This window comes from Camelina sativa, chromosome 7 (genome assembly GCF_030686135.1).
Source record: "Camelina sativa cultivar CO46 ecotype springtype chromosome 7, ASM3068613v1".
Lineage (NCBI taxonomy): Eukaryota > Viridiplantae > Streptophyta > Magnoliopsida > Brassicales > Brassicaceae > Camelina > Camelina sativa.
In genome coordinates this window covers 18,431,865-18,446,182 of record NC_141886.1, presented here as the reverse complement: position 1 = coordinate 18,446,182, position 14,318 = coordinate 18,431,865, and the positions used below count along the sequence as shown (strand labels likewise).

Genomic DNA, 14,318 nt, shown 5'->3' with positions numbered 1-14,318 from the left:
TATATCAAATGAAATAGTGTATTGATGAGGGGTAAAATAGATTTTTTTTTTTTTTAATATGTGTGAAATTTTTTAGAATGACAAGTAATATAAAACGGAAGGAGTACAAAACTAAATGAAAACTAAATTAAACATTAAATATCTAATCAAGATTTTCAAGATTTCTTGCTCACCAAGATTTATTCTCCTAACCATGACTACCTCTATAAATAACCTGTAAATCGAACAACTATTGTTATTATTGTAGCAATACAGTCATTAAAACATTGTCATTAAAACATTGTCATTAAAACATTTTCTTTCTCTCAGATTTTTTTTTTTAAATTGTCCAGTTTGTATAAAATATATGTTTACTATACGTGAACAAGATATTAATACAAAAATAGAGAAGCATTAGTTTTTTGGGTTTTTTTTTTATTATGCTTATGTTTCTTTTTATCATTCTAATTGATTATATTGAATTTAATTCTTTTTGTTTTTTTGTAATAACTATACTAATTCTTAATATTTCTTTGGTAAGGATTATTATTCTTAATCCTAAGTAACGTTGAATTCAATTGGGTTTTGATTTTATTTTCTGTAACAATTGTAATTTTTAATCTTAATCATTATCCTACATGGGTATACTGCAGGACAATTTTTATATAAATTTTATTTCTAATTTAATATAAATATTTGTAAATATATAAGTGAGTTTGAAACAAAATTTACAAGCATTCAAATTTACAAATTTGTATATGTTTAATTCAATTCTTAGTCAAACCGTTTAATTATACCATACAATATTTTAAAACTTAAAAATAAAAAGAAATATTAATATACAAGGTTATTGTATAGCGGGACGGGTTTGGATCAACATTAAAATAAATTTAAAATTTCATTAACTGACTTAGATTGGTTTGATCCTAAATGTTGATATTAGATTCTTTGAAAGTTAACATATATTAAGATTATGGTCCATTTACAATACCTAACTATAAACCTACTTTTAAAAATGACCCAAAAATAAATGGAATGTTTAAATAGGAAGTATAATTAAATACTTTTATCCAAATACTTATCTTGAAATACATATTATAATGTTTTCTTGACTCTAATAATTTTTTTTGCAAAACTAAAAAGTAAGACTTAAATTATAAATGTTAAAGATTTCAGCCAAAACCCAATATATATTTCCAAACTAGAAGAACCTACATTTCCATCTAAAAATAATTAATCATGTATAACTGTTATATGACATAAGAAATATTACCAAAAAATAAAACATAATTTTAATTTTAATTACAAAAATATATTTCCACGGTGTACGGCTAGTTAAAACCTAGTTATGAATGGCGGGTTAAAACCTAGTTATGAATGATTTCAAAGGGTTATTACCTTGACATCTACTAGAATACAAACAATGGCGAGTACATTATACAACAATGTTAGAACAACAAAATGCAGATCTGAAAAATCTGCTGCGGAGAAAGCGTTTCTCATATGTGGTGTTACTAAATGAATGGTTTAAAGTTTAAACAACAGATTGGAGTAGAGCCTCATGTACAGCTTCTTTAGTTGGAAGGGCCGGGATGGCGCCTCTCTCTTTAACGGTTAATGCCCCGCATGCATTCGCAAACATTAGAGCCTCTCTCAGTCGTTCTTCATCCTGAGTAAAAAAAAAACTCGGTTTCTTCAGCTTGTGTGTTTTTGTTGTCATGAGGATTGAGAATAAGAATAACTCTGATAGCTAGTGAAAACAAAGCTATGAAACTATTATTATTCTACTATCTTCGAAGCCTGCCTTATAAATCTAGCCCTCGCTAACTGCTCTATAGCCAAACTCACGATAGCTACATCTAGTCGAAAATCACAAGTGAGGTTACCTGAAGCAAAGAGAGATCATTGGCTAGTTGTGATAGTATCCCGGCAACAAATGCATCACCAGCACCTGTTGTGTCCACTACATCCACCTTCAATCCATGCACTCTCCCGCTAAAATCCTGTACATTGGAAAAGATTTATAAGTGGTATGTTCATTATACCTTAAGCATGAAGCCTACGGATACGTAGTTCTGATTCCAATACACACCTTGGTGTAGTACCGACAGCCTTCAGGGCCTTCAGTGACAAGTAGTAGTTTCAGCGTAGGATGAAACAACTTGCGAACGACATTATCATCGTACGGATCTTCTCCTTTCGTTAGAAAAACTATCTCCTCTTCGCTTATCTTGAAAACATTTTATCAAACAGAGACAACAAGTTTCAGTACTTTAGAACAAAAAGGGAAAGATAATATACACAAATGTATCCTATAAAGATAACCTTTATAATATCAGCAGTGTCCCAAATGCTCAGAATCTCATCTCTAGCGTTGTCTGCAGAAGGCCACAATGGGAGCCTAAGGTTTGGGTCATAAGAAAGAATAACACCAGCTTCCTTAGCAGCCTTTGAGGCAGCTATATGCGCAGACTTGCACGGTTCTGTGATCAGACTTATCGAACCATAATGGAATATCTTCGCCTAGCACAAGATCAAAGGTAAAACTGTTAGACAATGAAAACTGAAACCGACATGTGGTTTGCTACATGTTCATCAGAGTTACCTTTTTAATCAGATCAAGATCAAGCTCAGACACTTCTAACAACATATCAGCACTCGGGTTTCGATAAAACATAAACTCTCTTTCACCTTCACTAGTCAAAGTCACAAAAGCTAAAGCAGTTCTTGCACCAGGATCAAACCGCATACCTTCATTGTTCACATTGTTATCTTTCAAAATATTCGCTAGCATATAACCAAACTCATCTTCACCAACCTGTGCAGCACAACAGTTACCAATCTTTAAAAAAAAAAAATGAAAACAAAACAAAACAAAGAACATACAGAGGTTTTGTTTTTGTACTCAACCTTGCCAATGAAAGCTGAAGAACCACCAAGACGAGCAATACCAACAGCTACATTAGCAGGTGCACCACCTGGAGCCTTTTTAAAAGCCGGTGCATCGGCTAATGAAAGTCCACTAGTCGTTGGTACAAAATCAATTAGCATTTCCCCAAAACAAACCACATAAGGTGACTCTTGCGTTGAACCTTCACTAGACACTGCTCTTCCTTAAAACACAATAACAAAAACAATTATACAATTTAAGGAACTAATAAGAACCAATTAGATTGAATAACCAATCTAAGAACAATACTTAGGGTTTAAAGACATGCATAGATCTAACAACGGTTTCAAGAACAGTTCTGTTTTTTTTTCAGAGTTTTATGAGAATTTGAGATAACAAAAGCAAAAAAATGTGTGGAACCTTTGAGATTAGATCCTGAATTGGAGATTCTTGAAGAAGAAGAAGAAGAAGTAGCTTTGATGGAGATGCTACGACGGTTTGAAGTGAGTGAGTTCGGAGTTGATCGGAGATATGGAGCGGAGAAACAGAACGTTGAAGTGGCGGCTTGGAGAGCCATGGTGGTCGGAAAACGCAAACGGAAAACGCAAACGGGAAACGCAGAGATCCGCGTTTTGGAGACGCTAGTTTTTTGTGTGTTGTATGCTTGTGAGACGAAGAAGAAGCTGAGTGAGTAGGGACAGTGACAGAGGGAGGAGCGGAGGAACCGAAGGTAATCGGAAAGGTCATTTTCATTATAGCGCTAATTAACACAATGATAAGTTTTTAAAAAATTTGATTAGATGTAGTAATTAATCTATTAGTATTGTTTATTGATAGGCAAAAAACAAAATTAAACAGTAATTTTGATTTTGAGAATTGTGAATTTTGGCAGGACTATAGCTAATTAGTGGAACCCAATTTAGGGACAAGTCATTTTGGAGTCCTATTCTCTTTTGGTACAAATGAAGCGAGCAATCAAAGAATCAACAAATCTTTCACCTTTTTCTTTGATTCTCCTGTGATAGTAACCTTCTCCACATGCCTACTATGCATCTATATCTGTTAATAATGTTTAAATAAATTAAGGAAAACCATCACTCTATTGAGAAACATGTAGTTAATGTTTAAAAAAAATAATAATTAATGAATCAGAGATTTTAGACCAAAATTCGTAATTCTACAAGCCAAGAAAAAAACACGATTTTAATTCTTTACCCATAAAATTTACAAATATTTGGATTTGAGTTTTCAAATAGTTACTACCATACTTATAAACTTTATAAATTATAAAATGAGTGGCTGAATTGAGTGTTTTTGAAAAAAATATATATCAAAGCAAACATTTCTAAGAAAAAAAAATATCTATTGATTATTCTAAGGGAGATTGACACTATGACACACTTTTGATGAAAGTATTTTCATTCTAGCACACTTTTTTATCCATGAGACACTTTTTTACAACTTTTTACACTATTCACATAATTTTTTTTTTTGACTATTTTGCTCTCTACATATAACAAGAATATGAGAGAGAGTTAAAATAACACTAGAGTTTAAACAAAACAAAACGTGGGGACCATTTTTACTATATATAAACTAAAACAAATAGAAATGTTTTTTTTAATTATCTCAAACACTTTTATGTTATATTTTTCTATTATTCTCTTTATTTTATTTGTTTCTCTTCTTTTTTCTTCTATCTTTGTAAACACTTTATTTAATTATTATGACATATATGGTTGATTTTATTTTTGTGATTCATTATAATTATATTTTTCCTATATTTTAAGATCCATTTTACTATGCTTAAAATGAATAATATGTATAATTATTCATTTATAGTTTAATATTTGTTCATTATTATGTGGATACTTAAAGTGTCTTATTATGTGGATACTTATTTGTGAATGATCATATAAAAACATAAGAATACATGTAAACTGACCACATGATATCCACGAGACAATGACCATATATTTAGTTTCTTTGTGGCATCAACAATTAATTCCCATATGTTGTTTTTTTTAAAAGTTGTCCACGAGACAATGACCATATATTTAGTTTCTTTGTGGCATCAACAATTAATTCCCATATGTTGTTTTTTTTAAAAGTTGTCCACGAGACAACGACCATATGGTGTCCACAAAATACTAACCATATGGTTAATTTACATGTAAATGAACCATATGATATCCACGAGACAGTGACCTTATATATATATTATCCAGTTATAGTTGAATATTTGTTAATTGTTAGGTGGATGCTAAAAAAGTCTTATTATGTGGATACGTATTTGTGGATATTAATGTCTTATTTGTGGATACTTATGTGGATACTTAAAATCAAATCCACATGGATGATGAGTTATACACATCCACTTAAAACTATTTGTGTTTTGGTGAAACAATCGTTGTTAACTATCAAATAATTTTAACCTCATCATATCTCCTAAAAATCTAAGCATGGGACCGTTCATTATATTATATCCTAAACCCTAAACCTCTAAATCATAAACCCTAAACCCTAAATCCTATACCCTAAACCCTATATCCTATACCCTATACCCTAAAGCCTAAAGCGTAAACTCTAAACCCTAAAGCCTAAATCCTAAACTTTAGACCTTAACCTTAAATCATAAACCATAATCATAAATTTAATTTCATAGAAATTTTAACAAATGTAGTGAAATATGAAGATCTTTTACTATAAAACATGAAATTGACATACTCCAACCTGTACACCCTGAACCTTAATTTAGACCAAATTTTTTACTTCTTTCATTACATTCTTTATAAATTTCTAAATTCATTGATGTTGTTCGCTATTATGTGGATGGTTAACATGCATAGATGGATACTTATTTTTGGATGACCAGAGAAAGAAACATATGAATACATAATTAATTATACAACTTGTGGTTTAGTAAAGTAATCATGGTAAACTATCAAACGATTTTAATCTTTCATGTCCATAAAATCAAGTCCACATGGACGCTAAGTTATACACGTCCACTAAAAACTATTTGTGTTGGTGAAGTAGTCATTGTTAACCATCAAACAATTTTAACCTCATCATATCCCCTAAAAACCTAAGCATGAAACCGTTCATTATATCCTATACTAAACTCTAAACCCTACACCTCTAAGCTCTAAACCCTAAAACTCTAAAACCTAAACCCTAAATCCTAAATTTTAGATCATAAACCATAATCATAAATTTAATTTCATAGCAATTCTAACAAATGTAGCCAAATCTGAATAATTTTTACTAGAAAACATAAAACTGATGGTCAATAATAAATGAAAAAGATTTGATGGATGATATTATATATATTGAACATGAAACTAAATAATCATAAACATATAAGCATCTGGATTTGATTTTGTAGATGATAAATATATACAAATGCAAAATTAAAAAAAGATATAAATGTGGCTAAGGAATATATATATATATATATATATATATATATATATATATATATATTGTTATCTACCACTGAAGATTAAACACCTATATTAAAGAAAGGGAGTAAGATAAACAAATAAAATAAAATTATTTGGAGATGGAGAGAGAGTTAGAGAGGGTGAGAAAAAAAGATAAACAAAAGGAAATAGAGTAAAAAATAAAAAAATAAAAGAAGGATATATTGTTGGGAAGTAATGTGTTTGGACAGAGAGTTAAATGGTAAGAAACTAAAACACTATAAGTAAAGTGTGTGGTGGTCCATATTAGAGAAGCCACACTTTATTATATGAATGAGTTACAAGATATATATAGGCTGGTACACAAGGGTTTTAGTATACACTAATTACACTTATATCCCTAATATACATTGTTCTCCTTTACAAAGCCTATATATATATCTTATAACTCATTCATATAATAAAGTGTGGCTTCTCTAATATGGTATTAGAGCAGTAGTATCCAAACCTAAAACCCTAAAAAAAAATTTCGCTGCTCTTCTCCTTTGTCCCTCCTTTCACCTTTCTTCTCTTCCTCTCTCGGCTCAAATCTCTCCTCTCTCGGCTCAAATCTCTCCTCTCTTCCCTTCTCATCGTCATGTCTTCTCAAAGTGAAACCATTGTTACCTCCGATACTTCGCTTCTTCACAACGTTAACATGCCAAACGTAACAAAGCTCACCGCCACAAACTTCATGATGTGGAAGCGCCAGGTGCATGCCTTGTTGGATGGTCATGAACTTGCTGGATATCTCGATGCCTCCATCAGTGCTCCCCCTAAGACCATCACCTCCGATGGTGTTGACAAGGTGAATCCTGCGTATAGTCACTGGAAACGACATGATAAGCTTATTCTCGCTAGTATCCTTGGTGCTATCTCGGTCGAAGTCCAACCCTTGATGTCCAAGGCAGACACCTCTGCTCAGATCTGGAGCACTCTGACCGACACTTATGCTAAGCCAAGCTGGGGGCATATCAAGCAAATCCGGGAACAGATCAAAACATGGAAGAAAGGAGCTCGATCGATTGATGACTACGTTCAAGGCTTAACCACACGTTTCAATCAACTTGCTCTGCTCGGGAAGCCTCTTGAGCATGAGGATCAAGTTGACTATCTTCTTGGAGGCCTCCCGGAAGACTTCAAGCCTGTGATTGATCAGATTGATGGCCGTGATACACCTCCCTCTCTGACGGAGATCCATGAAAAGCTGATCAACTATGACTTAAAACTGCAAGCTCTTGCTCGCACCACCTCTTCCTCTGTTCTTTTCACTGCTAATACTGTGTCGTTCAAGCCTTTTGGTGGTCACAACAACAACCAACACTTTCATAATCCGAACCGCGAGACATCTCGTGGACAATGGCACAATCAGCAAGGCTTCTCGCGTGGATCTCAGGGTCGCAGATACCAAGGACGTTGTGAACTCTGTGGTGTCTACGACCACAGTGCCCGGCGATGGTCACAACTTCAGTCCTCTGGTCGTGGCTCATCAAGTGGAGGTTACTTTTCCGGTGTTGCACCACCATGGCAGCCCGTGCTAACGTTGCGGCTGTGTCCTCCTCGACCCCTGGATTTGTGACACAGGTGCCACTCACCACCTAACCACTGATCTCTCGAATCTTGCTCTTAATCAGCCGTATACCGGCGGGGAGGAAGTCACTATTGCGGATGGCTCTGGTCTCCCAATAACACACACGGGTTCCGCCTTGCTCCCTACTCCATCTCGTTTTCTAGCTCTTAAAGATGTTCTCTATGTTCCGAATGTTTGCAAAAACCTTATTTCCGTTTATCGGTTATGCAACACTAATCAAGTATCTGTTGAATTCTTTCCTGCACACTTTCAGGTGAAGGATCTGTGCACGGGGGCCCGGTTGCTCCAAGGCAGAACTAAGAACGAGCTGTATGAATGGCCGCTACACCGACACCAAGAACAGATTTATCTTCTTGGCATTTTCGACTAGGGCATCCTTCTTTTTCTGTTTTAAAAAGCATTGTTTCACAATTTTCTTTACCACTTTCTACTTCCTCTCACAAAGAGTTTTCATGTTCTGATTGCTTGCTCAATAAAAGTCACAAGTTGCCTTTCTCTACAAACACCATTGTCTCTTCTCATCCACTTGAATACATATACACCGATGTCTGGTCCTCTCCCATCGTATCCACTGAAAATCATAAATACTATCTCCTTCTTGTTGATCACTTTACACGCTATACATGGCTCTATCCTTTTAAACAAAAATCACAAGTTAAAAATTTTTTCATAGCCTTCAAAGCCCTAGTCAAAAATCGTTTCCAATGTAAGATCCGCACTCTATACTCTGATAATGATGGGGAGTTTATCGCTTTACGATCGTTCTTGGTGTCCAATGGCATTTCCCACTTGACGACACCGCCACACACACCGCAAAACAATGGTGTCTCCGAACGAAAACACCTGCATGTTGTTGAAACGGGTCTCGCTATGCTTAGTCATGCTTCCGTTCCTCACACATTTTGGCCATACGCGTTTGCTGAGGCGGTATGTCTAATCAACCGCATGCCAACCGATGTTTTTGCTGGTGACTCTCCGTACAAGAAACTGTTCAACATGGCTCCGAATTATCTAAAACTTCGGGTGTTTGGTTGCGTGTGTTACCCATGGCTCCGACCATACCGTCAAAACAAACTCGAGAGTCGGTCTACCGCTTGTGTTTTCCTCGGTTACTCGCTGACCCAAAGTGCGTATCTGTGCCTCGAGATTCCGATTGGTCGTCTTTATGTGTCACGCCATGTTCAGTTTGTGGAGACATCCTTTCCGTTTGCTGACAAAACGTTGTCTCCGGTCTCACCAGTGTGTCCGTCATCGCCATCGTCCTCTACTTCCAATTGGCCTTCGGTGATTCGTATGTCATCGCCATCAGCTCCTTCTCTGCCTCCGTGCTCCTCCCTTCACCCTCCGTCGTCGGTTCAGTCGGACCACTCTCCAATGCCGATCACTGTTTCTCTGGCGGTCTCGTCAAGCTCGCAAACTTCATCATTTGTTTCAGCCGATGTTGCTCATGAAACAAGAACGAACAGGGCTAATGATTCTATTATGGCCCATCAAAGCCCAAGTCAGAACTCAGGTCCAATAACACCAAGTCCACAATCGTTAAGTCCATCATCTTCCTCCAGCCCAAATCCACTTGATCCAACAGTTTCTCCTTCGACAAGTCTTGTACCATTGTCGTCTACCTCCTCTCCGACGACGGTATCTCCTCCGGTTCCGACACCTCCGCCTGCTCCGTCCCCGGCTCAGCCTCCGACACCGTCAGAATCACCGTCTCCACCCCCGCAAAATGCTCATCCGATGAAGACAAGATCCAAAAATCAAATAACCAAACCGAAGCAACGCTTCAACTTGGTTGCATCGGTGACACAAGCTCTTCGTGATCCAAACTGGCGTAATGCAATGTCAGAGGAGATGAATGCTCAAATCCGACATCGAACCTTTTACTTGGTGCCACCGGAAGAAGCCAAGAATGTGATCACTTGTAAGTGGATCTTTACGTTAAAATACAAACCTGATGGTTCCATTGACAGGTATAATGCACGGTTAGTCGCGCGCGGGTTCAACCAAGAATATGGTCTTGATTACTCCGAGACTTTTAGTCCTGTCGTCAAATCGACAACGATCCGTCTTATTCTTGAGATTGCGGTCAAACGCGATTGGGCACTTCATCAAGTTGACATCAACAATGCATTTCTTCAGGGCACCCTAGAGGAGGAAGTCTATGTTACGCAGCCATCGGGCTTCATTGATCGGGACCGTCCAAACTACGTGTGTCGCCTCAACAAGGCGCTTTATGGGCTCAAACAGGCACCACGTGCGTGGTATCATGAAATTCGTCAATTCCTCATTCAGTTGGGTTTCAAAACGTCTCTTGCCGATGCTTCCTTGTTCATTTGTCGTCGAGGTAACAGCTACATCTATATACTTGTATACGTCGATGATATCATTATTGCTGGAGATCCATCTGCGGTAAATGTTTTCAACGCCAGTCTTTCCAAGTAGTTCTCTCTTAAGGATCTCGGTCCTCTTAGCTACTTTTTGGGCATCAAGGAGACACGTTCTTCTCATGGTATTCACTTGATGCAGCGGAAGTACATTACTGACTTGCTTGCCAAGACACACATGCTTGATGCTAAACTAGTATCTACACCTATGACGCCTAAGCCTCTAACCCTCTTCTCTGGTACGGCTCTTGATGATGCTGCTACAAATCGAATGGTGGTTGGGAGTCTTCAATACTTGGCATTCACACGGCCGAACATAGCATTTGCGGTGAATCGGTTATCTCAGTTTATGCATCGACCCACAAATTAACATTGGACGATGGCAAAACGTGTACTTCGTTACTTAGCATGCACAAAGTCCTTGGGTATCTTCCTTGCTCGCACTGGTCCGTTCACACTACATGCATTCTCTGATGTAGACTGGGGACGAGATAGAATGAATTTTGTCTCTACTAATGCATACATTGTTTACTTCGGTGGTAGTCCCATTTCTTGGTCATCAAAGAAACAAAAGAGTGTCTCTCGCTCTTCAACAGAAGCCGAGTATCGTGCCGTTGCCAACACTGCTTCAGAACTGCTGTGGATCTGCTCTTTGCTAACTGAGATGGGAATCACCCTACCGCTTGCTCCGGTGATCTACTGCGACAACATTGGTGCAACGTATTTATGTGCAAACCCTGTCTTCCATACCAAGATGAAACATGTTGCCATGGATTATCACTCTGTTCGAGAATACATTCAGTCTGGTATGTTAAGAGTTGTACACGTCTCCACACATGATCAACTTGTTGATGCTCTTACAAAACCTCTCTTAGGGCCACAGTTCAAGGAGCTTAATAACAAGATAGGAATCAAGAGATTGCTTCCTTCTTGAGGGGGCGTGTAAAGGAGAACAATGTTTATTAGGGATATAAGTGTAATTAGTGTATACTAAAACCCTTGTGTACCAGCCTATATATATCTTGTAACTCATTCACATAATAAAGTGTGGCTTCTCTAATAGTCCAAAAATGTGTTAGAATGTTATTTTTTATAGAAAAGTGTGTTAGAATGCAAATATTCCTTATTCTAAATTGAAAAACTATTATTTTAGGTGTATTCAATTTCACATTTTAAGTGATTTGATAAAATTTACAAATTCTATGTTATTCAATCATAGATTTTAAAATGTCCATTAAAATCAACAGTTATTGAAATGATGATTTAGAAATCTACTTTCAAATCCACAGTTATTCAAAACATTTTGTAGATTTGGATTTTAATAAGTTTTAGCTATTCTAAATAATTTGAGTGGATTTGTTTAGTTAAAAATTATATAAATATAAATCTCATGATTTTAGGTGGAATTTGAAAGAATTATACCATAAATTATATCAACTTTCCTAAAATCTATCAAAATTTCAAATTTCATAAATTTAATAAAATCTTCCAAAATCATAGTCAATTTTTTGTTTTTTCTCATAATATAATCTTTAAAAAGAAAAAAAAATCTTCTCTGAAAAATATATATTACTAAAATTATCAGTTTAAAGCCTTTTAGCAGCTTAGGTGTACCAAAGGGCCTTTGTTGGGCTTCCCCTCAAGTCCCATGTTAACTAATCTTAATTATTTATTTAATTTCCTTTCTACTTTTTTTTTTTTTTTTTTTTTTTTTAATTATCGTCGTATAATTGTTTTTGTCGGTTGCTAAGATATTTTTTTCACAAGCTTCCACAAAGAGTACAGAAGAAAAAGAAAAAAAAAAAAAATCATTTCGTCTCTCTAAATCGAAGAAGAAGAAGAAGGTATGGCGGATCAGCTTACAGATGAACAGATCTCTGAGTTTAAGGAAGCTTTTAGCCTCTTCGACAAAGATGGAGATGGTTAGTTTAGTCTCAATCTCAATCTCAATCACAATCACATCTCATCTTCTTATTCTTTTTCAAATCTCCCTCTTGATCGTAGTCTTAAAACCATTTCGGATCTCGCTTTTTTTTCTTCGTGTATGAATCGGTCTCAGATTTGGAATTTTTTTATAGTCTGTTTCTCTTATACGCTTTTAGATTTGGTGATATTATGCTGTGTTCGATCTCTGATTTGAATTTGATTGATTGTTTCCTTTGATGTCGTCGTATTGTTCTATAACTCTTAGCATCGATTTCGGGGTTTTGTTGAAGCTTGCTTTGTATTAGATTTAGGATCCTTGTTCTAGTAAGTATCTGAGTTCTCTTTGTGTTCTTAATGGTGAAAGGTTCTCAGATTCGATTTCATATAATGTTCCCAGAGTCATCAGATTCGAGTTCTTTTTGTGTTATCCATTGACGTTCATGAATGTGTTTGTTTTTGTAACTCAAAAAATATTTTGTTACTGATTGAATAGGTTGTATCACCACTAAGGAGCTGGGAACAGTGATGAGGTCTCTAGGGCAGAACCCAACAGAAGCTGAGCTACAAGACATGATCAACGAGGTGGATGCTGATGGTAACGGCACCATTGACTTCCCCGAGTTCCTTAACCTAATGGCTAAGAAGATGAAGGACACAGACTCCGAGGAAGAGCTGAAAGAAGCCTTCAGGGTGTTCGACAAAGACCAGAACGGTTTCATATCCGCTGCAGAGCTCCGCCATGTCATGACGAATCTAGGAGAGAAGCTGACTGATGAAGAGGTCGAGGAGATGATCCGTGAAGCTGATGTTGATGGAGACGGTCAGATAAACTACGAGGAGTTTGTCAAGATTATGATGGCTAAGTGATGACCAGATGAAAATGAAGAATAAAAGTGATGTGATGATCTGTTTAGGCTTTTACTATCTACAAAAAAAAAAGATTCAGACCTCTAGTGTTTTGGGTTTGATTGAGCCTAATAGTTCTCAAGATTTTAACAGACTGAATTTGTGACTTATCTTTTTTTTTTATATATTTTGTGGGTCTTTTCTTGTTGGCATAATTGCATGTTTAGATCTTGGTAACTAGAGTGGTCACAAAAAGCTTTGTTATATGGGGAAAAAGTTATTTCACTTGCGATGCCTACGATCTTGTTTATATTGTTCAGTTCAAATAGGCTTCACAAGCATATTGTTGTTGTAGAACTCATATAAAACACAAACTCATACACAAAGTGCATATAGAAAAGGGATGCAGTGGGAGAGGTGATCTAAATGGAGTTAGTGACAGGGCCAGCAATAACATAGCTAAACAGTAGTAACAACAATATGATCAATTGAATTCAACAGAGTTAAAAAGAAACTGCAGCCACATACAGCTGGAACAACCACAGATTGAAATGGGCATAGTCTGCGATGTAATTTAAGTTTTAGCATTTTAGGTGATGAAGTAAGTGAGAAATTGGCTGAGTATGACTGATTTTGCTTGCAACCCTTTACAAATGTGGTCAAGTGGCGTATCATGTATGGTGTGCTCGAGAGCCAATGTAAGATGGACTCATCAGAAGATGATATAACTTACCGTATTAACGTTCCCTTTTCTTTATAGTAAAGAGAAGTTGACAAATACACATCGTAATCACAGAGGAGGTAATGTAGAGAATGTCATACTGTATTATATAGATTTCTTACAAAGGTTTTAATATGAATTTTAATAGCGTCATCAAAACCTTACTTGCAAGTCCGGAATTGGACTAGTCAATCCTTTTCATTTAGAATAATTTGAACTCAACTAAGTAAATGAGTATGACGTCTTCTTCCATAAACACACAAAAACATGTGTTATTTTTCTAAATAGCATGTCATTTTGTTATACATAACAATTTTTTTTTCATGAAATAACATGTTATTTTTACATAAATATAGCATCCTAATTAAATGTCTTCTATGTATAAAAAACATCATACGCAGTTTACATGATTAAGCGTATCGTTGGTAGGTATTGTAGAAAACCATGAAAGTATTTTTTTTTTTTTGACAATTCCAGTAAAAGAATTTATACAGAATTAAAATCAACCTTTAAGACT

At 35.8% G+C, this 14,318-nt stretch overlaps 2 protein-coding genes across 2 annotated transcripts; one reads left to right on the top strand and one right to left on the bottom strand.

The window, feature by feature from the left end:
• Nucleotides 1–1,357: 1,357 nt before the first annotated feature.
• On the bottom strand, nucleotides 1,358–3,796 carry LOC104701236 (putative fructokinase-6, chloroplastic). The gene is made up of 7 exons (XM_010416882.3): nucleotides 3,290–3,796; nucleotides 2,890–3,092; nucleotides 2,585–2,797; nucleotides 2,305–2,502; nucleotides 2,072–2,209; nucleotides 1,866–1,982; nucleotides 1,358–1,648 (listed from the first exon to the last, which is right to left on the bottom strand). Exons 1-7 carry the CDS (start codon nucleotides 3,444–3,446, stop codon nucleotides 1,514–1,516), a joined length of 1,161 nt encoding a protein of 386 aa, XP_010415184.1. The 5' UTR covers nucleotides 3,447–3,796; the 3' UTR covers nucleotides 1,358–1,513.
• An 8,201-nt stretch (nucleotides 3,797–11,997) lies between these two features.
• LOC104701235 (calmodulin-1) lies at nucleotides 11,998–13,365 on the top strand. Its single transcript, XM_087458816.1, has 2 exons — nucleotides 11,998–12,230; nucleotides 12,728–13,365. The coding sequence occupies exons 1-2, from the start codon at nucleotides 12,155–12,157 to the stop codon at nucleotides 13,099–13,101; spliced, it is 450 nt and encodes a 149-aa protein (XP_087314942.1). The 5' UTR covers nucleotides 11,998–12,154; the 3' UTR covers nucleotides 13,102–13,365.
• The last annotated feature ends 953 nt before the right edge of the window (nucleotides 13,366–14,318 follow it).

What these genes read in the sequence shown, in the direction of transcription:
- LOC104701236 (XM_010416882.3), bottom strand. Translation starts at nt 3,446, where the DNA reads ATGGCTCTCCAAGCCGCCACTTCAACGTTCTGTTTCTCCGCTCCATAT. An exon ending in CTTCAGCTTTCATTGGCAAG is followed by an intron (nt 2,798 to 2,889) that starts GTTGAGTACAAA and finishes TGTGCTGCACAG; the next exon opens with GTTGGTGAAGATGAGTTTGG. An exon ending in GCTGTCGGTACTACACCAAG is followed by an intron (nt 1,983 to 2,071) that starts GTGTGTATTGGA and finishes TCCAATGTACAG; the next exon opens with GATTTTAGCGGGAGAGTGCA.
- LOC104701235 (XM_087458816.1), top strand. Translation starts at nt 12,155, where the DNA reads ATGGCGGATCAGCTTACAGATGAACAGATCTCTGAGTTTAAGGAAGCT. An exon ending in CTTCGACAAAGATGGAGATG is followed by an intron (nt 12,231 to 12,727) that starts GTTAGTTTAGTC and finishes CTGATTGAATAG; the next exon opens with GTTGTATCACCACTAAGGAG.